The following is a 23,673-nucleotide window of genomic DNA, read 5'->3' as shown; positions in this document are numbered from 1 at the left end:
CATATATGAAGTCAAGATTGACCTCGTATACGCCTGCTAGATTTTTTTTACATCAGACAACAATATCAAATTCATTGATTGGTTGAATAAACATCATTCGCAGACTACTTTTCCCACATGTAGTGTGATGTTGTGTGATTGCGAGTCAATCTCAAAGCAGAGTGTCACTAAATATTCACATGCGGAAAGCTAGATATTTCGAGCAGGCTTTTGTAACAAAGCAAGTAAAATTTCTGAGATTGTCAAGGTGCATGCTCGTTTAGTGTTGATTTTTTTAAGCTTCCATCGGCATTCATAGAGTAGCCCGCAGTTGAAATGCAATAAATTTCAACCAAAGATGTTATAATGAAGTGTACATTTTAATATGTGTAAAAGGTTCACAGTGCAGAACCTACCAAGGTTCGATTGTGAGCGTGAACCTCTAAAATGTCTGACGTTCACACACAGAACGCGAATGTGAACCTCACGTTCACACCATCCCTATGAAGGTTCGTGCACGGGAATTTTGGTATTCAGATGAAAGGGTATTCACCCCGATTAGTGGCTTAATTATTGGCGAAAGTCGAGATAAAAGAAGGAATTCAGTTTTTAGTATTCATAACAGAAGCGCTTTGGCGATTGAGATGCGAAGGGACCGTTTGTTAGGTTTTAACAAGTAGGCCTACGTTAGGGTTGTTCAGAATTGACCGACCTTCAAAAAGTAATGGTTTTCAGTCAGTTTCCCATTCCTTATCCCTTACAAAAATATCCTAGCTACTTTTTTCTGTAACTCAACGCTCACAACTGTGTGCACTGTGCATGTTGAGGCGGAAGAATATCGGCAGAAAATAGGCGATTCCCCGAAAATTTGAGTGCCGAGATTTTACCTAGCCTACTAAAATGCCATATATGTCATGGTTTAAGCGGCTGTTCTGGTTTGAAGTGATGCAAAACCTCACTGTAGATATTTTTCTGAGTTCAGGACACCATTTTCATATTGCACACTGCCTTGGAAATCCTCACACTTACCTAAAACTTAGCATAATTATGCGCGATTCACCGTGTAAAAGAATATAACTGTAAATGCGCCATCCAATTGCACAGCGACATCGTGATTATCTTATTATTCAATGAAACGCAAGAACTTAACGGGGAAATGGATGACGAAACCAAACAACATAGCAAAGATATGGATTAATTTTACAAAAATCCAATACCAATCAGGTAGATGAATGGGTTTATTTTTCGAAATTTTGAAGTCTTTGCCGGATATCTTTCACGGCTCGTAAGAGACTAGCTTGTGTTTTCTGTCGTCAAGTATGTACATAGCGTGGTCGGTATTTAATTTCATCACATGTGCTGCTGTATTGTTGAGTTCTTGGCCACTATTCACGAATTCCGGAGCACTCATGAAAGGCGGATCACTATGTCGAGCGAGATAGTGTAATGGTTATGCGTCCGGCTTCTCGGTCGGTAGGTCGTGGGTCTGACCCGGTCGGGTCATACCAAAGACTCGAAAATTGGTACCCGCAGCTATCCTGCTAGGCGCTCAGCAATCACTGATAGCTTGGAGGAGAAAAAAGCGGGGGTTCAGACTAGATGACCTCATGGCCGTATCGAAACTCCGTCGTCGGAGCATCTCGATGGTGCAGGCGAAAAAGAATGTCATATTTCTCTCTCTCGCATTCGGACTGGAAGACTCGACCTGATGGTGTTCCACCGAAATTACCACCGTTCTTTCCTGAGGTTTTGAATCACCCCAAACCCCAACAGCTGCTTAAAACCTGACGTATATGGCATTTCAGTACGCTACGTGAAATCGCGGCACCCAATTTCGCCGATTTTCAGCCAGCTCAACATGCACAATTGCACATGCACACAGATGAGTTGAAGAAAAAAGTAGTTAGAATATGTTTTAAGGCATCTGAGAAAGGGACTGAAAACCATTAATTTTTGAAAGTCGGTCAATACTGAACAACCCTATATAGCTTACAGGCAATGTTACCTCTAAGCTGCGCGCGTGTGCAATTGCGCTGTGCTGACACGGTCTCTGCGCACAGAAAATCTAATCTGCGCGCAAAAAAAGCCGAAGTGATGACATTTTTTTAGTCGTTACGCACTGTTGTCCAAGGAACCGGGAAATGAGTTGGTGAGTGCACGCAGACTCGTAGAGAATTAGAGGGAACATCATCTACGTGTCAACATTGAACTCACAACCGATCAAAAGACATCTCGCCAGATGATTTCGTTACATATTGACGCACATATTTTGTTATACTTGGAGAGTCGAAGGATTAAGCGTTCCCGAGCTCCGCGGTACACGTCCTACACAGTGGCGAAATATTTTATGAATGAAGCCGATCACCGCATTACACCGGGCAGCGGCCCTTATAATGTCGGGTTGTATCGCCAACCTGCGGTTATTGCTCATATACCATCTCAGACCATCCCCTTATGTTTCTGCCGCCTTCACTCGCGTTTACTATTTTTCTCCCTAACTTATCATTGCTGCTTATACACTTGTTTCAAATCCATTGGTATAGGATCCTACAGTCTTCCTGAGGGTTACCATATTTTGAGATTCGGAAAAGCGGACACTTTTTTTCAAGTAAGAAAATTCTTAATATCCAATGAGAACACGGTTAGTTTTAAAATTTTCTGGAGTAATACTATTGTGTTGACCAAAAAAGGTCCTTTTTCCAACTTGACTACCGGAAGACCCACTCTGAAGTAATTTATGTTACGTTTGACCTATTTTTTAGTCATCCTTGCAGTCTCTGCCGTTGAAATCCAAATTTCGGGTCGTTCATGGCCAGTACAATCACCTGACGGAGGACGAATTACCGAAAGGACATTTGGGCATCCTCAGAGAACATTTTCGATTTCTTAAAAAAGCTAGACAAATCCTCCCAGGGTAGGGCGTATTGTAGCCCTATCACAACATATTATATACGTGATACGTAACTGCATGAGAGAGTACGTATATGATCAGCGATCAGCAACAAAATATTTTTATATCGCTCGATTCCGTAGCGACTTCTATGGTTAAGTGAGGAAATTCTCGTCTTCAGTGGACTTGGATTTGTGAAATAATCATTTCTCTCGAGTTATCATGAAATCTAATAAGCACACAACGGTTGCGAGATTCATGAAAAAATACACGCATAAATACCATAAGAGCCGTGTAAGGAGTAAATTTTCTTTCTGAACTTGTTTACACTTATGTTGGGATCTGTTGATGCTTTCGATATCCCCATCGTCAATCTTGTAAAGATACGCTCGGTATAGGCGTGTATACAAACTATTTAGACGACATAGGATGCCGTACATTTAGTTCAAGGATTGAATAATTCTCAGAAAATTTGGACCGTGCTCGAACATGCCTAAATTTGCTTCAATCCAGCTTGTCATGAATTTGAATCTTGAAATCCGGAGTCTGTAAAATAGATGCCAGTTCCCCTTCCATATCTACGTTTTCGCTTTCTTGTGCCAATTGAAAATCGTATCTGCAACAAAATTGCATTTATCTTAACATGTTTAGTTTGTTGTCATTAGACAGTATAGGTAGGTTTGATCTGAATTTTGGAACTATAGTCACTCATTACTGTGTTTTTAGTTACTTGCAATTTGGTTACGACGTTGCGAATTCTTCCGTATGAATTCGTATATGACTGTTGAATAAACTGTTTTCAAAATTATCGCCCCATATTCATTACAATGTTAGGTTGCCTGACAAAAAAATGCCGCACGCCAAATTGGCCTCAACTATGCAGCCAGTAGCGTAGATCCGATCCGATTTTGGACATGTTATCAAATAAAAGTATATTTAAAGTGGAAAATTTCTTCACGTCGCCGAGACCAAACATCGCGTTCCAGGCATATGCCCGGTGGGAGAGTGATATTTCATTAACATGTTCACACTTTGAAGAAGAGGTAGGGCAATATCATTAATAAGCGATGTAATACATTCCAACCTAACGGTGGAACGTGGGAACATCGCGTACAGCAGCATTGGCGGTCGAACCGAACTCAGTCAGCTATATTTACATTGTACATTGTACAGACTGCAATTGTCCGCCAAGTCTTTCCTAAATTAGTCTGAAAATACGTGTAATACTTTTGTCTATGATTTATGTAGAGGTTACATCAAAGATTTATAAGGTAAGGCTCTGGCCGAATACAAGGATATGACAAATTCAGCCGTTGTCAGCTCAATACAGCATCATCGCCAAGGATGCACAACGGGTTGCATATTTAAAACCAGGGATTAGGTGAAGGGAAATGATTAGGGCTGGGCACAATGACTCGAGTACTCGATTCTGAATCGAGTATTAATTCTAATGATTCGAGTCGAGTATTAAGACACGATTTTTTCGAGTACTGAAAATACATGCTCCACGACAGTGAAATGTAATTTGTAAAAGATAATTATAGTTTCGGTACTAGTTTCCACAGTAAAAGTCTTGAACCTTGATTGGCCGTATCACAGCATACGAAACACATATTACAAAGCTACTAACGTTACTGGAAATAACATATTTCTTAAGTCATGATCAGTCCACAACATGTCAGAAAGCGCAATGAAATCGGTATGGTCGAAAAAATACCAAAGTGTATTCAATGTGATGGAGACGGGCATTGTGGGCGCTTAAAAGGTACAAATTTCAACTCGGACATCTTACATACTGGTATTACGTCATAATTAGTTATACTCGAATGCTCGACTCGACTCGAAGCATGATGCGTGATTCAGAATCGAATCACTCCGGTACTCAATTTTGCCCAGCCCTAGAAATGATAGAGGTGAATATTGCAAAATTGTCATGGTACTGCCAAGCGTAATAAATAACAAGCATATTTACCTGGATAGTAGCAATGCATTAATAATAAAAATATTCGCACGGGCCAGCTCTTCCCCCACACACTTTCTCGGTCCCAAACTGAACGGTATGACGTATTTCGACGGTAAGAACTTTCCATCACCGGAGATATGTCTCTCTGGTCTGAAGGATTCCGGATCCGGAGACCAGAGATCGGGGTCGTGATGCGCGCTCCACACATTCGGTACGATAACGACATTCTCCGGTATCCTGAAACCACCGACCACCGCTTCATCGATAGTTTTGTGGAAGAAAGCCATTGGTGCGATAGGGCGCAGGCGCATGACTTCGTGTATGCTGGCTTGGAAACGCGGCACCAGGTCTTTGTTTTTATACAGCTGTTCGACTCCTGAAGTAATATAAAAGTTGACTCGTATTGTTTGAAACCTATAGGAAAAACAGACGTGGTGAAAGCAGTAATCGTTGGTACTTAGGTGGAAGTATACCGCTCTCCAAGCAGGTCTACGTAAAAACTTAGGCGCTTATCACCTGTTGGTTATTTACACCACAGTCAAAGATTGCATACAAAGAACTGCAACACCGTAAGTGATGGCATGCCTTAATTTGATCTCAGGCAATAAGATTTCGACTCGATACGAAAACACAATCAAAGCTCAAAATCATAAAAAAGATCAGTATCCAAGGCCTTGTTTTGTCCAAGAAATGGAAACTGTCAGGTATAACTGGAAGTAGTATAAAAATCACAACCGCTCGAGTAAGTGATGAAATATAGTGGAAGTAGGTTCACAGCTAGGGATGGTGTGAACGTGAGGTTCACGCTCGCGTTCTGTCTGTGAACCTCGGAAACTTAGAGGTTCACGTTCACAAATGAACCTTGGTACGTTCTGTACTGTGAACCTTTTTCATATATTGCAATTTTCGCTTCATTATAACATCTTTGGTTGAAATTTATTGCATTTCAACGGCGGGCCACTCTATGCATGGCGCTGGCAGCATACAAAAATATACACTAGACGAGCATGCACCTTGACAATCTCAAACGTTTTACTTGCTTTGTTACAAAAGTTTGCTCGGAATATCCAGTTTTCCGTTTGTAAATATATTTAGTGACTCTCTGCTGTGAGCTTGACCAGCAATCACACAACATCAAGAGCGATTCAATGTTCAACCAATCAATGAAATTGTTATCGGTGTCTGATGTAAAATGTCTAGCATATGCGTACGGGGTCAATCTTGATTTAGTATGTTTATCATATCATAAAAAACAAGCCCGTGCGATTGGGGTGTTGGCTACTGCTCTAGGCCTATAACTTGTTAAAGGGGTAATCGGTAGCAACTACAAAAACCAGTTTTACGCTCTGCTCAATATCAACGTAGCAATACTCAGGCGCTGAATACATTGTCCGGTCTGGCCTAGACTGTTAAGGCGTAAACTTATATTCCCTTGCAAGTCAAAATTGTTGGCAAAGCCACGGAAGATATTGATTTTATGGGAATATTATATCATTTGATTTCCCCAGTTGATACATTTGGCGAGATTTAAAACGACAATATGTACTTCAGCATTGCGGAATTATGTAGCCCGAGTCGTCGCTAGGGTCGTGTGTCACATTAATATCGGCTATCACTTCACTGAAATGTAGGGTTGGAATTAGCAATATGACGTCACGTGACGTCATGAGGTTCACGTTCGCGTTCACGCAGAACCTTTCAAAAAGGTTCGCGTTCACACGAACCTGAACCTTTTAGAGGTTCACAGCTATGCCGTCTTTATATTTATATATGTAGGTTTCCTAAGGAAAGGAAAACGATGAATTGTGGCAATACCCGCGACTCAGTGCGAAATGCGTCAATAAGTAAATAATTTAAATAATTTTAATTGATATTTCTACTCCGTATATCCACCTCTCTTCACGAATTCACCACTCATCATATCAGTGATCAGCCGACAACCAATCTACTTCTGTAACGCCGATAGCTGCCTAGCGCCGTATGAGCAATCATCGCATCTAAAAAAATTTATTATGATGATTTGCAAATACACTTAGACAGCAGCATATTGTAAGACATCATTAAAACGTGGGATTGTTTAGCATCAGGAAAAATTCTGTTTCCTTTTTTGCAAAGCTTTTTCATCAATATAAAAAACTTGCTTGTTAAAATTTGGCCAAACAGAGAAATGAATTTTCGAAAATCCCGATTTGCATTAATTATAGCGATAGATCGTGGTTTTCGACAATTATATAGCCACTTACTTACTATCTTCGAATGGAATATCGTACTACCGACCTTTACCATCTTTCAGCGCATTCCTCAGTTCAGCCTGCACTATCTTCATCTGATCGGTATGTTTCATGAGGAAAAGCAGCACCCAAAGTGCTTGCTCAGACGTCGTCGAAACTCCGGCGAATATCCAATCGATCAATAGGCATGCTAGTCTTTCAATCTCGTCTTCATCGGGATTGGGGTGATCTGAAAATACGACAATGTTGCTAGCTGACCGTAACACCAGAGTATACTTGCGTTAGGGATATCTGTACGATAAGTTTTGAAAACCACGATCTCAATACGATTTAAAGCTGCGATTCCATTTGTTAGTACAGGAAAATAATCACGTGTCCACATGTCAATATGTCGCTTATGGTGTGTGACCTTGGCCTTTGCCTAGCTATGCCGCCGCATTTCGCCCAATAATTGACAAAACTCTGGTTTGTTTTATTCACGCAACATTGGCGCTTATCGCCTACAAGGTCATTTGCTCCCAGTGCATTAATTTCAGTAATGTCAGATGTCTTTAGCGCTTCGCTCTTTGAACTTGGTCATTTGCTGCCATCTTTCTAGAGTTCGACTCTATCTTCCTCTGGGCTTTTCAAGGCGCTGTAAGTACAGCGGGATCGGCGATGAGAAGCCCAGATGAACCTCCGACAAATAGAAACATAGCGAAGCCGAGACTCGAACCAGCAACCATCCGTGTCGTGACAGCAGCGTTTAAGCAACTGCGCCACCCGCTTCCCCGACAAAACTCAGTCACCCCTGGTGTACAGGCAAGGCATGTGCATTGCGGAATCTCTGGAAATGACCCAGTCCCAGCGGTTCGATTTTATCGAACTTCAAAAAGCATTCGACGCCATTGTGCGTGTCATTTCATGTGAGATGCATTCTTTTCATTCTCTCAAGTTAATACTTGTGACTAATCACCCTTCTACCGTCGGAATGACGTGTTTCTTAACTGCAGAATTCCCAGTCTATTGTGCGACTTCGCCGACCGTGTCACTAACATGCAACACCATAAAATGACTAAGCTACACATTATATAAAAGATTAACCTTTAAAAAACGAAGCGGCTACATCCGTTGAATCATCGTCAGGCGACAGACGTTCCTTGATCGCTTTCTCTAATCGTCGTTGCACCAAAGTATAGTTTCGCTTTATTGCATCTAAATATCTGCAAAGATTAACAGTTGCTCAAAAATCTATGAAATGCGGCGATATCAGCGACCGCACAGCTTACCTATTAAAAGGCGGTATGTAAGCAAGGGAAGGAATCAAAAATAAGAATCCCGACAACGGCTTGGAGCGAAATGGTCCGTAAATTTCATCGATAATTCCTTGGACTTCTGTTTCCTCGAATTCCTTGTCGATGAAGGACTGTGAAGTTCACAAAGAAAAGGTCAATCTTCTACACGGAAATCGCTTTGATAAAATCCTACAATGACTTTTGTGTCACGAGCAGCAACACGATGTAAAGCGACATAGCTTTACGAATTATCGAACCGTAAAAACTTGAAATAATAAGGCGTAAAACATACCGTGACACGCAACGAATATCCAATGTCCTACCCACCGTTTCCTAATGAAATAGGCATGTTACGGAGATTTACTCACTCGAAAGCCAATTTGCGCCATTCTACATTTCATCAAATCTTTGATATCGATAGCTGTTCCGGTTGCGAAACCGAGATCCAACATATCCGAAATTAACTTTTCCCCTTCATCGCAAATTTTCAACGGCATACCTGCAAGGGTCAGTGATGTATATTACTAAATTTTACAACATATAAATGATGGATAATTTGAATTATTTATTGTATGGATTTAAAAAAAAGAGATGGATGAACTATTGCATCCTGGCAGAATCAATGTGATGATATTAATAAGAGTGAATTAGCCGATATTAAAGGACTAACTGTTACAGCTACGATGAACTAAATATATAAATTTAACTTGCGCTATGTTGTTACGCACTTGCGGTAGGTATAGTAAAACATGTGTGTGGAACGAATTTTAGGGGAATCCACTCGGGCGTGCAAAGCAGGCGTCACGTACCAAATTATGTCATCGATTTGATTAGGGCTCACGAAACACGTATTTCGAATATATTACCAAGTCAGAAGTCGAAAATCGTTTTACAGTCCAAGGTGCTTCATCTATTTGGTGTCATACAAGGTTCACAGAATAGAATTTAAAATTTGTCAATGATACCCAAGGAATATGGAGTATAGGCTACTGAGTGAGCCTATTATAGTTACGTTTTAGAATTTCACGTGCACTATCTACCCTACCTAATATGGCTGACATTATATTCAACTAATCCAATGAGCTATCCATTGTTTATGTAATATATTTGGAAATGTTTAACAAGAAAGTTGAAAGTGGCACATTCTGTCACAAAAATGCAAAATTTGATAAAGCACAGTCTCACCAGGCATGGCCGCAGCCATTGCTCTAATAGCGAAGGTCTTCCATTCCCGCCAGGTGCTATCGCAATTCGTGAAAAAAATCCTCTTTCCTTTATGGACATGATCAACAACCGGAAAGGGTTTTCGGCCGCTCAGACTGTTCCCGCAGAGCAGTAATCCGTCTTCCACCGCTTCGTAGCTAAAATGAAATGAGATATATTTTATTTAATTGCGGCCGAGATGACAGCAGGAGCATGTCAAAGTCACATTTACGTGTCGATGAAAAACGGAGGTTTTCGATGACTTATAAGAGTTTTGATCTGAACAGGTATTACGCAATAAAACCCTCTCGTTTCTCTCAAATTTCACTATTATTATTCATTATCAGCGAATTGTCTATTTAAGCAACAATAATTGACAAGTAACATCAAAGTACCTGCCCGACAGATGACGATATTACCGCGATATAAATGATCAGTTTCCGTCAGTTGAAGGAAAACTTCATTTCACCAGCTACAGAAGAGCAACTTACTATTTACGCAGGTTTACCGTAACCTACCACGTTAATTAACGATTCGGAACATCAGATAAAGTCTACCGGCCTACAATAGCATCCGCACACGATGTGACGAACTGACTGACTATATCGCATGTAATGCTGGGTGATAGCTTCTCAAATATAAATTCTAAGGCTAACGTGCATTGCTGTGAGCGAATATATACTGTAAAGAACGTTATCTAACCCGTTCAACACTACGTAGTCTTGATATACCATCTTGTATCGAAAAATGTTGCCGTAGTATTTCGATCCCCACTCCGAGAACCTTCGAGGATGGGCCGATCCAAGTGTTAGTAACGATCCCAAAATGGGTAGCCCCCATGGACCCGGCATTTTGTCGAAACCTAACACTCTGCTTTCTTCTTCTTCTTCATTAGATCGACCTTCCGTCATTTTATAGGTAGACTTATCGCTATTGCACACTTGCAAATATGTTGCAGTTGTTGCTACTCCGACGGTATGACAAGCTCGCTAAACAAAACATGAACGGAATATTTGTCGATTTCGGCAAACGCTGCCTCGGACTTATCAATACAATTGAAACGTCTCACTGACTCACTGAACGCTTCCTGTGATATCTTTAAGCTTCCAGCTGTGACTTATAGGCAGCTATGCGAGCCAAAACTGCTGCGCATCGCTACTCACTTTCGTCACTCAAGCGTGGTAGATTATCTGCCTCTAATTCAATTCGTAATCACCCGACATCAATGATTCACCGGGTTCAAGTGCCATGAGATCATCGTCAGCGGCTTTTCAAACAGACGAACCTTCATATGTATGAAAATAACTTCACCTGCACCACTATCGCAGTGGCTCCGGATGTGTTCGCATTCGTGGCACTGCAGAATTTCGAACCACATGCGAGGAGCGGGTTGTATTTATATAGGCTACAAGTTTACAGTCGCAAATGCACATTTTACGACAGGGATTCCCAGCCTTTTTATGGTTGCGACACCACATTTTGATTTGAAAATGTTACGCGACCTAACTCTCAATTTGACGTGCTGGTTACTACACTGTTAGAAAAATTGGTAAATTTTACCCCTCTTTCACTGGTAAACAAGTATACCAACTCATTCGTAACGATAATTACCAGTCTTTTCTGGTATACTGTTAGAAAAATTGGTAAATTTACATCTCTTTAATTGGTAAACAAGTATACCGACTCATTCGTAACGATAATTACCAGTCTTTTCTGGTATACTGTTAGAAAAATTGGTAAATTTACATCTCTTTAATTGGTAAACAAGTATACCGACTCATTCGTAACGATAATTGCCAGACGTTTCTGGTAAATTTACTCTTAAAGCAGACAAGTAATTCACTCGTTGGATGAGCGAGCAGGTGGCTGAGTTGGTTCGGGTTCTTCGTTAATTCTGTCTGCGACAGAACTTAATTAAGGTGGGATTACATTGTAATCAGTGGTGGCCTTTGGTGTATAGGCGATATAGGCAGCGACAGCAACAGGCCTGGTGCGCACCATAGCGTCGCTTGGTATATGTATATAGAGTTAACTAGTGTGAGTTATTTGATTCTTGGAGTAGAGGCATTTGTGCCCATCTGCGCGCATATTTATCCGGAAAATCCGGTATCATTCAGAACAACCTTAGTTTTTCAATATAATGCTCTATTACCAAGCCTAGCCTTATGCTTATGCCTATTTAGTCCTTGTCGGGATTATAGATTTAACTGTATACGTTTACGTTAGAATTAGGTTTATCATCTTTCAATCACCATTCGGATTTCTCTGAATGCAGGGGACCTCTTCCATCAGAAGTAGTACAGCGGGATCATGGCCGCGACGCCATCTTCGATCACTCTCAGTCTACTACTCTCGCCGCTCATTGGTCTCGTTTAGACAGACAGCATTGTTGACGTACACCAATCGCAGCGAGCCGTGCGAGTAGGACACTATGATGTAATAATCTCCCTGGGCGTGCGACTCAGCCGTGCGTGTAAGCTGGTTTGATACACTCGAGTCCATCGCAGGCATTACGCGCGAAAATGTGACAGTCTATTAGTTCCAGTTGCAATCTCGTATTTAGACAGGCTGCTTATGCGTAGAGATATCAAGCCATGTTTTTTTTAAATCTAGATATAGTTAGATGGATCGATAGATAGATGGAAAGACGAAGAGCTGGAATCATTTTAGATTTCATTTATATTCAAATGACCGCCTTTAATTCTGTGAAGCATGTGTATACTTACAGGCGCGTAGCCAGCCGGAAAATAAGCTGGGAATTGAAATGAGATGAGGGATTTCGATTTTTTCACGAATTTACTGATATAGCATCCATTCATCACGGACTTTTGAATTGCAACTGTATATTAGCGTCAGAACTGTCATTTTTTGATAATGGAGTTTAGCATTGAAATTTGAAAAGCTACAAATTCTTGTTAAGAGAATTGAGGGAAAATTTGGAAGCTTGACGGGTTCTCGAATTTCTTTGTCCTTCGCATAGATATTTCAAGCCGGTACTTTTGTTTGTTCTCATAATATATAATAGTATCAAAATGAGTGATTAAATATATAATAGGATCGAAATGAGTGATTAATTATATTAATTATACGGTAATTTATGACATGTCGTTTTTCTGTTCAACAGCTATCTCATCAAATTCGAAGGAAATATAGTATCTATCCCTACTGGAATCCCTCAATATCAACAATGACCGTTCAATTGAGGTGTTCTGTGGTCATGTGCGGTGCGGAGTTCTCGTCCGCATCATCTATCTGCACTCACCTAAAAAGGCATATTCGAGATGGATTAATGGTTAAGTGTCCATTTTCAAACTGTTCCAAAAGATATGAAGTCGTTTCGTCATTTTCCAGTCACCTGAGCCGATATCATACCGTTACTGAACTGCATCAGAAGTCTAGCCATAATGGTACCGTATCTGCGTCAACTAACAGCAGTACGACAGCAATTGCTGGTCAGCATCCAGTAACGGCACCGAATGACATTTTTACTGATGACGCGGACAAACCGGAAGAGCAACTTATGATTGGTAACCCAGGCCTTATGTTTGCAATGCGGATGCAATACAAAAACCTTGTACCTTCATCAACAGTGCAGGAAATTATGGTCGAGCTGCGTAAGCTGATAACATACCATGGTAACGAGATTGAAAAACAGGTTAAAGCGGCCATTATGCAGGAAAATGCTGGACTTACTTCTACTGAGCACTTTATTTCACAACTACGTAGCGCAAGTGAAGAAGTTTTGAACAAGCATTTTCCAAATGATTCAGAGTATTCTCGTAAAAATAACATTTCAGGTTCGCCATATTATGTAGAACCAGTTTCGTATTTGATCGAGAGTACAATGGAACAAAGCAAAACTTACTACTATGTACCAATATTACAGACTTTGGAAGTGCTATGCCGTACTGATTTTATGAGACAACAACTCCAGAACGGAGATGCAACTAAATCAGAGTTCGGTGATATTGTAGACGGCGAGCTTTTTAAATCAAACCCCCTGTTTTCTAAGAAATTTTCGCTCCAGTTAATCTTATATCAAGATGCCTTTGAAATAGTAAATCCACTTGGTTCGGCCAGAAAAAAGCACAAAATGCTGGCTTTCTACTTCACTCTTGCGAACATTCCTGCGTACGCTCGTTCTAAACTAGATCAAATTCAACTTGTTATGATGTGCAAAGAGAAATATATTTCAGACTCCAACTTGGCCCAAATTTTGAGTCCGCTCATCAAAGATCTCAAACTCCTTGAATCTGAGGGTATTGATATTGGTTTGGGGGAAAATGTACGTGGCACCTTATTATGTGTTGCTGGGGATAACTTAGGGAGCCACTGGATCGGTGGTTTTATTACTAACTTTTCAACGGGACAGTTTGCCTGTAGATATTGCCAGACACCGAGAGTGAACTGGCCTGACATTGAAGCTGAATGCTCACTTCGAACCATTGACTCATATAATGAATCAGTTAGGCAATGTGAATTATCCGCGATGAATAACTATTTGGGAATTAAATTCTCTTCTCCCTTCAACGAACTCAACTATTTTCATGTTTGTAATCCTGGGTTGCCGCCATGCCTGGGCCATGACCTCTTTGAAGGGTTTGTATCACAAGATATGATGGTTTTTATAAAATGCTTGGTGGAACGAGGATGGTTTACCGTTGAATATTTGAATTCGAAGATTATTAACTTTCCGTATGACAGTCACAGTTCGTCATCTCGTCCGATACCAATCAGACCAGATTGCCATAAAATGTTGGGTAATGCCAGTCAGAATTGGTGTTTTATGCGATTTTTCCCTTTGTATATCATGGAAAAGGTTCTTGACTTTGAAGAGTCAGCATGGAGAGCCATTTTAGTTTTACGCATGATAATCGAAATTGTTTGCTCCCCATGTGTGACAAATGGAAATATTGGTATGCTAATCCAGCATATATATGAATATTTTCGCCTGCGTATGTTGTGTGACAGTAGCTTGACGTTTCTTCCAAAACATCATTATTTAACCCATTATCCGTTACTACTCACAAAATTTAAAAATTTAATTTCCGTTTGGACCCTGCGTTTTGAGGGTAAACATTCCTATTTCAAAAATGTTGTAAGATCTCGTCAAAATTTTATTAATATCACGAGGACGCTTTGTGAAAATCACCAGCTCCTTCAGGCGTACCTAATTGCAAACTCATCATTGTTCGCAACCGAATTGAGTGATAAAAAGCATTTTGAACATCCATGTCCTGAGTGGATTATGCCCATTCTGTCTGAACAAGGAGGGTTTCAGCAATGCCGGCTTTTCCGTGAGGTTAATTATAGGGGGACACGATACATGATTGACTGTTTTGTTGTATTGAGCCGTGATGGTCTCAATTTGAATATCGGAAAAATTCGGATGTTTGTTCAACATCTAGAACATATGGTATTCCTGGTGGTTGATCCGTGTCGAGCTACCTTTTGCCCACAATATGGCTGCTTCGAGATTCACGGGCCTTCTAAAACTACTGTTTCACAACGAATTGAATTTTCACAGCTATTGGATTACCATCCCTTGCATGGATTTCATATCGGACTGTCCCTGTATACAGTGCTCAAGCATAATGTATAAATAATTTTGTGCTTTAATTTTGATTTTAATATAATTTCTGGTTTTCCTGTAACTGCAACTGTATAGTGCGAAACAAGCCAAGTTTGCTTTACAGCCATTTGCTATTGTCATGTAGTTCAATCATATTTTGAAAAAACTGAAAATTTTCTAGTTGTCCATGTCTGCTTTTGTGTAATTTACTCTTCTGGCAATTTGATTTGCAATGATTTTCGATATTTGACTCAAATTGTCTTATTTTTGGTATAACATGTGTACTTGGTCTTTTTACAGTCAAGTTAGAAATGGAGAATTGTGTTCGGGAAATCCTAGCTGATCAAACTGCTGATGTACATGAGGAAGTCATTTCCCATCTTAATAAAGTTGGAGTTGGGAACATAGAGGAAGCTCAATTTTTAGAGCAGGCCGATTTGGACGGTGTATTGCCTCCCGTACGTATCCGGTACCTCATTGATGGATTTAAAAAATATGCGAACAAATCCACCACAGCGGTAGATGCTGATATCGGATGTCCATTAAGCTCATCCAGTCTCGGTGACTTGACAGGTACCCCACTCAAGTTCAACAATTCAAAAAGTGATGATGCTTCTTCCTGCAGCGACGCAAGTGAAAGTAATGCACTGTGCTGGTCTGGCAGGTCAAGCTGTGATTCATTTTGGTATTATTCATTCGAAGTGCCGTGGCATGCCATGTCGCAGACATTGGTCAAATGCTGCATGGAGAAGAGGAATGCTTGTCATCGTGATCGCCGCGAGTTGGTTAGGCTTATTTGTGACGAAATAATGAAAGTGACTCTGTACCCTAAAAGAAAGGCGTTGGATTTCATTGCTCATCAAGTCGTTCAAAAATATCCAGACTCGTTCATGGATAAGACGTGTGGAGCTATTGTTGGAAATGGTCATGAAACACTAACAGATCAGTTTGATTACCGAATTACTAATGAGCGTAAAGCAAAGAAAAAGTTACGAGACGGATCAAACAGTATGGACAAGCCCAGTGGTAAGAAAAGAAGAGGGCATGATGTCAAAGAATATGGCTGCGTCAATTGGTCTCCTACTGACCCTGTTACTGATGAAATGGAAATGAACCAGCAGTGGCTGATCGACGAAAGCAGAAAGGCGGTTCGAGACAAAGAAAAGGTTGAAAGTTTAATGGGATCAACATATCCATTACAGAGAAAAAATATCAATGGCCAGGCCCCAATATCAAGTCTCAGAAAGGAGTGGCCTCTTCTCTTCGAAGCCGAATACATGTTTCAGCATTATTCCATTCTTACTGGAACAAATGAAGCAAAGGAGTTCATCATTCGCAAGATGAATGTATCTTGGCCGCTTCTTCTAAAGTAAGCAAATGTTTTCTGTAATCTCATAAACACACGATATCCGCAATTTTTGATGTCAATTTTACCAGCTAGATACCTGTCATCTTTGATATTATCTTAAATACATGGTAATCTTACTCTTCGCAGGGCTTTCAACGAATCGAAGTCGGAGAAAGTAAAGCACATAATGTCAAGATTTTCACTTCTATCAGAATGGGAAGATTATAAAGAATATTGTTCCTCTGTTGGGATGCTCGACCTGCTCTGTGCATTCTTTGGAGAACCAACGTCTAAATTATTCAAACATATGGTAAGGATAATGCAAGGCTACCCTTATCACTATGTACTTTGCTGATTATTCACCAGTCAAAGTGTTGTAGGGCAATGGCGAATGCTTCATTTTGAAAACAACATTTGAAACCGAAATGAATTCCAGCGTTTCAAATTATTGAATTCACGTTCTCCCTTCGCAGGCCGCTTGTTGGTTACTCCAGGTATAGTGCAAAACAAGCTTGAGGGAATGCACTGTGATTTGATATGAGCTGTACTTGATTGTCGCTATAGGCTTATTTCTTTCTGATGCACAATTTCATTCAATTTCTGAGTTTTTGTGAATTCGGTAATTATAATTTGATTTGAAAAAATGTTTAGCTCTAATTCTATTTTAATAGGAAAAATTGTGTAGCTCTAATTCCAATTCTGATCTAATATCGAAAAGGTGAAAATTTTCTAGTTGTCCAAGTCTGCCATCAGGCTTGGTGAACTCGAATGAAACGTGTTCTGGGCAATGATGCTAATCTGTTTTTAGGATATTGTCCCAGGAGATCCTGTGCCAGACGTTCCAAATCATCCTTTTTTGATTGTAGTCGGTAAGTACTAAACAGCAATCTAGTTCTAGTACACATTTGAAAAAATATTAGTTGTCTAATAACCGAAAACAAATGTTGTTTTGCGTGAATCGAGATAACGATGTTTTGTTACATGATATTTCTACAGAGTGCAGCCATCGTTAGATCGGAGTCATCACTACTAGTAGTGGCGTAGCCCGCTGGGGGAGGTACGGGGGCATGCATTCAGGCTCATTAATAGTCTTCTCTGCGTGACATGACCCTGCATTATTGAAGTCATCACCTCCATCTGTACCGCTAACTTTGGTCACTTATGCTGACGGAGGATAAAAGTTTTATAGTGAAAATGAAAGTATGAAAATTAATAACATAATTCATTCACAAGTCATATGTTTTCATAACTCATTTGAGAACCGGCTGGTAGGCGCTAAAGAGTGTTCGTAATATGGGCCACGAAAATATGGTAACCCTAAATAAGACATTAATTCTACATCTATACTTGAGTAGCAGCACTAACTACACTATCACTTCTGTTTATTTTTAGGCCCAGTCCTCTACAAGTCAAAAGAGTTCGTGATAACTGCGGAGAGAAGCGCAATATTTTCGACCGACAGCTTCTGCGTCGCATTAGCTTATCTGTTCGTCTCATTCTATGTGTTTAACATGGAGTATCCACAAGAGCTGATCGCTACTCTGGAATTCATACAAAGGTAAGCTGAGTGAGAGTGAAACCAATATAAGCAGCAGTATCAGTGAAGCAATATTATTTGAAATAGTGTTCCTCTTTTAGTTTACGTTCAAGCGATTTCAATATCTTTTGGAAGAGAAGTCGGGAAGCGAGAAAATAACAGCATCTAACTAAGTCATGATACCAACAGGTCACCCGAATATGTTTAATTAATATTTAGGCGTCCTACATTTTCCAAGGCAACATTTCACCAAGCCAGTGGTTCTCAACCGGGGGTCCGCGAATCCTCAAAATAGTTGGTAACCTAATTTGTATTTTTTTTTAATTCGGAAAATCACATATCCGTTTGGTTTCATTACTAGTAAAACTCCAGAGCTCACATCAACAAAATGGCCATCTGAGATGAAATCCCAATTTCTAGATGAATAGTATATAATCTTATTTTCAAGAAAAGTCATTTTGTTGCCGTTTATCACTAAGCCTACAGTTATCATTTGCACAAGACAGATGACGATTGCACGATAGTTGAGCTAAATTTGAAATAAAACTTCGTGGGGTCCGGAACGGTCCAAAAGGGGTCCGCAAAGACAAAAAGGTTAAGAACCACTGCACTAAGCGATACCTGTAAATCTGATTATCTGGGCAGGGAGAAGATAAAAATTTCACAGCACTATATAAGCAATTCCAGATATTATTGGCAGATTAAATCATGAATTATAGAATATTTTCATGCCTGGCGCAATGCGGCAATTGGAACTCACCCACTAACGCCACTCATCAGTAGCGTTGAAAACGTATGTCCTGACAGGGGTCTGGGTGAAGAAGCCTCCCTTAAGTTGGGTTCATAATCATATTATTATATCAACATAAAATAGAGTCCTCTGGGGCGCATTGGTTTTATCTTGGGAAATACCACGTACGTAGTTTTGTAGTTACATGTTTATAAGAAATATTTTTCATTTATCACAGGATCTTTGCTGAGATATCTGACGACGGGTCACGGTCGAGTGTGATGAAGAAAAAGAATGTGCACATCAAGGTCAAGCAGCTGATGACTGCACTCCGGAAATCCAATGACTAGGGCGATTTTTTTTACCTAAAAACAGAAGATTTGACATTTTTTGACTTCTAAAAAACTGCATTTTGACCTGATGTATGCGAATTAGGTGTTTTCCCACATAATGTTAGAATTGTACTACTGATTTTCATTCCTGGTTAAAACTGTCTGTCCTTACAAAGTAGTTTGACCTGAAAAACTTCCTCGACTCGATAACTGACAAATTTTTACATGGTACGAAATGTGGCCCTATGAAGAATTCCAGTAGTTACATCACGTATTATGGTAAAATAATTAAAATTTGTTTTAGTTCAATGAAAGATACTTTCCTTCATTGTCTATAGAGTACCGTAGGCCAGAAGCTGAAAAATGCCGAATGATAAGTTTACCAACAGTGCAAATATCTACGATACAAACGTAATGCAGGTTGCAAAAAATTTTGACTTTGTAAACAATTTTGTCTTCTTTTGACATATAACTACACAATTTTGACAAAAATTTCGACTTTTTTTGGCGTGTCAAAAACGAATCGCGCTAGCATTGACTGAAATTTCAAAATCGTGGAAATAAATGCTTTGAGCTGCAACATTTGATTAATTCACAGAAGGATGAGAAGAGCGTCAGAAAACCTAAAGCCAATAAATGCTTCAGGTGGCATGGACTGTGATTTCAGTACCATATTTACCAGAATTCTGGTAATCAAGAGGACCAGGGTTTACTAGTGGCGTAATTTACCAGACTTCTGGTAATGAAGAAAACCAGGATTTACCAGTAGCGTAATTTACCAGAAATATTCAGTATCAAAGTTTACTAGAGCAGGTAAAACTGCTGCCCAGTCTGAGACTGGTAAATTTGCCTGAATTTTTCTAACAGTGTAAAAGATGGTCAGCACCTTCTCCAAAACCTACTCACGGCCACGTGGGAAACTGGCGACTTTGCGCTCAGTAATAGCAATTATGCAATTATTAACTCGTAAAACCTACGTCTAACAAGAGTGTGCAACGTTTTGGAACGATTTCTGTCCAGTCCAGTCGACGTAGTCATGTAGTACTACGTGAAATTCTGATAACGACCGATAAGTTATTCGGCCGCACCGAGCGTGCGTGCGGTATGTATCTGTATAATAGTATCTAGGCTATACTGTTAACAAATAGCACTACCGATCACCTGTAGTTTTTTGGAAGAAGAAATTCCCGTCCTATTGGTTTCCATGCACCCGACACTATAAAGTGACGCCTCGACTGATATAATACTTTGTTCGCCGGGTTCGCATTCCGCAAATGTCGTTTTTTCTGTTTTGAAAAATGAAGTAAAATTTTCAGAAACGAGCCACCGATAGCATCCGGTTGATTGGCATTCTTGTAACAGTATTTGGTTTTTAATTTTTGTCTCTGCGACCCCAAGAGAAGACGCAACCAACGTTGAGAACACTTGCTTTGCGGTACTGATTTTGACTGTGCCACCCAGAGATATCTAGATTAGATCTAAATCTTGAGTTCTAGATGTCCCTGATGGTGTCACCCTCCAAGAATATGGTGAACTGGCTTCCAAATCATCGGGCAGTAGGCGTTCTGTTCCATGACTTGTCCAACCAATTCAATTAATACCCACTCCACATGTGTCTCAGAGCTGCGGCCCCGCAATTGTACTACATAGTACATTGTACAATGAAACACATTTATTTATTACCATGACCAAGTACTACTCAAATTCAACACAAACGTGGTCGCTGGTCAAATTCGATCTGGTCATGAATGAAATCATATTTAAAAATGAATAGCGCTCTGTTCGTATCGAGTGTAATAGGTCGTCTGAGCGATACACTCTGCGACTACTCTACAGCACCATTTGGTATAGCTCGGCGCATTACTCAGCGGCAACACTGGACTAGATGATTGTTCTCCAGAAAGTAAGCGCCTTCACTGTAAGATAAAAGGCACTGGAGAACTAACCTATATAGCATAAAATATGTACTCGATGATCCATATGATCCGGACAAAGCTGCTTCAGTCGCATTGATCAATATTAGAACATTTTCGAACTGAGCATAGGCCTATGCAATGTCGCATTGCTTTGATGATAAAATATCAATTCAAACTAATACAGAAACCAGTAAGGAAAGTTGCATTGCGATACATCATCTTCTTATAAATCAGCACCGGCAATTACGAGAACGATTCGCTATGTATGTTGCATTGTTACATACAAATGCATTATGCACTCGTTTCCCATATATCTATAGCTCTACCTTGATCGAATACATGCATGTTTTGCTATATGCCGATGTCGGTGTTACATCAAGAGACCGTATAATTGATCGTTTTAACATCCTTTAGGTTAGGTTAGGCTAGGTTAGGTTAGGTTAGGTTAGGCTATGTTTCGGGTTAGGGTACGTTTTTGGGTTGCAGTCACATGCTGAAGTGACGCATGGTGATGCGTTCCATGCTGAACTGTCGTTTTCCATTGTGTCGCATGCTCATATGTCGGGCAACCGTGAATAAGAGCTTCTTGGACGTACAATCGTAATAGTTAGCAACTAGTAGAGAATCGGAAAGAACATTGTGTATCATAGTAATGTAGATGCGGGAGCGACAAAAAATTTTAACCCGTCGCGACCAGTACCTTAAGATTAATTGGCGTAACCGATACCAACTGCAATTAAGCGGTTGGTGGGATTCCTTGCTTGTAACGCTAAATATGACAAGATTGAATGCGTCGGGCACGCGAGTTGGTAATGTTTTGACATTTTTTGACATTTTGGCACGTTGCATGTGAAAGGTTGCCGAGCCCTGGGCTACATGAAATGCGTCATGCGTAGCTTACGTTTATCGAAATGCATGGCTAATACATTTTTGCACACAATTCCCAGGCAAGGTTTGTGCCGATACTAGCCCAATAGTGTCGTGGGTATACCGTGCACCCGCAATAATTATACTGCATACCCGACTTACCTGGCATACACAGGTTGATAGGCTTTATTTAGTCTAGGGTAGAACGGGGCATGGACCGGAGCCTGATTGGATATCCGCTCGGATTTTCTAAGTTTTGGCCGGAGCCGGATTTGAGCGGGATCAGTACTTTGCGTCAAAGAAAAGGACAGCCTTGTCCTCTTCCACCCTGGAATTAATAATTACATTGAACAGTTCATGGCAATAAACCTTTGATAGTCGAATTTTTAATTTCCTGGTCATATTTTTGCAATCAATATTCAATACTAATCTGTGAGTAGATGATTATGGTCGGAGTTTTCGAGCCGGATCATGGTCATTTCAAGAATCCGGCCAAGGAGGTGGACCGAAGTCGGACGAGGGAATTAAAACAAAACAGGAGCGCGGGGTCGGAACGAAGCACTGCCATTACCGCCCCATGACACATCAAGGCAAATGACGGTTCGTTCAACATGCGACTGCCCAAAGTGTGTTATCAAAAAACTTGGCTGCAAAGGACTTCCGCTTGTTGGCCGAAACCTTAGATACATGTCCAATTGTAAGCTATCTAATTTGATTCACCCTATCACTGACGTTCGCTACTGATGAAACTCAGTCGAAAAGCTTTTAGCGAATAAATTAACAATACGAAGTTATTTTTTTGCGTTATTCTGAAGTTCTGTACCCCATATGACTTGTAACCGTAACTGTACGTTGTTTACTGCCGTTCGCGACTTTGTGTACTATAGCAGAGATGAGCGGATTTGAAATTTCTATGTCCTAATCCAATCCCAATCCGAACCTTCAAATCCTAATCCAAATCCTAATCCATAACTTTTTCATATTCAAGTCCATGTCCAATCCTAATCCGATTCCAACTGGAAATTCAGAAGAAATACTAATTTACGCAATGGCAGGATTCGAAAATTTTCTTTCACAACCAACGATTCACTTGATTCAAGATAAGATAAGTACATTTATAACTGAACTGAATAAAGTCTGTCGCCATTCGCCACACGACATTTCAATCTCCCAGAAAATAGGTAAATCCAATCCAAATCCTAATCCGTTCTGAAAAAAATGTATAATCCAAATCCAATCCAAATCCGAGAAAATTTCACAAATCCTGTTTTTTCAAAACCTAATCCTAATCCATGCTCATCTCTGCTCATCATTTCATCACAACGACAAAATTATTTCTATATTTCGAGCTATAGGTTAGCCTCATTCACTGGCGTTTGCTCCTGAAGAGAGCCAGTCGAAAAGATTCGGGTAGAATATATTTGGCAACATGAACGTATTGTTTGCTGCAATATTAAAAAAAAACTTGCACCTATGCGTGCGGCTGTAGTTTTCGGAGTTATTAATACCAGTGATATTTATGGAATATATGCTGGACAGCAGCTTGGATATTTTACGTCGAAACCAAGGCCAGTTAATAATATTTTGTTGTCTACCCGTTGTTTTCATTTCAAATGTACCGGGACTACCATACAGCAAATAATTTTTGTGCTGCACCAAATTGTGCATCTCGCAATGCTTTGTAACGATTTCCAGCGGATGAAGAGAGTAGGGGGAGATGGAAGATAAATTGCCAGTGAGATGAATACACGCCAACACAGGGTGTTCGACCTTGATTATCGGACCTAACCTGACATATCGACCTCGCCCACCGGCATATGCAGCATTCATT

The 23,673-nt window shown here is 40.2% G+C and overlaps 3 protein-coding genes across 3 annotated transcripts; 2 read left to right on the top strand and 1 right to left on the bottom strand.

Moving 5' to 3' along the window:
• Positions 1-3,057: 3,057 nt before the first annotated feature.
• LOC145446150 (steroid 17-alpha-hydroxylase/17,20 lyase-like) lies at positions 3,058-10,607 on the bottom strand. The gene is made up of 8 exons (XM_080324388.1): positions 10,243-10,607; positions 9,523-9,698; positions 8,706-8,836; positions 8,332-8,468; positions 8,147-8,265; positions 7,110-7,292; positions 4,842-5,208; positions 3,058-3,485 (listed from the first exon to the last, which is right to left on the bottom strand). The coding sequence occupies exons 1-8, from the start codon at positions 10,449-10,451 to the stop codon at positions 3,374-3,376; spliced, it is 1,434 nt and encodes a 477-aa protein (XP_080180514.1). The 5' UTR covers positions 10,452-10,607; the 3' UTR covers positions 3,058-3,373.
• Positions 10,608-11,076: 469 nt separating this feature from the next.
• On the top strand, positions 11,077-15,412 carry LOC145446147 (uncharacterized). Its single transcript, XM_080324384.1, has 2 exons — positions 11,077-13,067; positions 13,131-15,412. The coding sequence occupies exons 1-2, from the start codon at positions 12,638-12,640 to the stop codon at positions 15,140-15,142; spliced, it is 2,442 nt and encodes an 813-aa protein (XP_080180510.1). The 5' UTR covers positions 11,077-12,637; the 3' UTR covers positions 15,143-15,412.
• An 11-nt stretch (positions 15,413-15,423) lies between these two features.
• LOC145446148 (uncharacterized) lies at positions 15,424-19,639 on the top strand. The gene is made up of 5 exons (XM_080324385.1): positions 15,424-16,481; positions 16,608-16,770; positions 17,269-17,329; positions 17,853-18,018; positions 18,966-19,639. The coding sequence occupies exons 1-5, from the start codon at positions 15,424-15,426 to the stop codon at positions 19,075-19,077; spliced, it is 1,560 nt and encodes a 519-aa protein (XP_080180511.1). The 3' UTR covers positions 19,078-19,639.
• The last annotated feature ends 4,034 nt before the right edge of the window (positions 19,640-23,673 follow it).

The sequence above is a fragment of the Botryllus schlosseri genome, chromosome 9 (assembly GCF_051294905.1).
Source record: "Botryllus schlosseri isolate E-star chromosome 9, Bs_hap1, whole genome shotgun sequence".
NCBI classification, from domain to species: Eukaryota; Metazoa; Chordata; class Ascidiacea; order Stolidobranchia; family Styelidae; genus Botryllus; species Botryllus schlosseri.
This window is presented reverse-complemented; position numbering and strand designations above follow the sequence as displayed.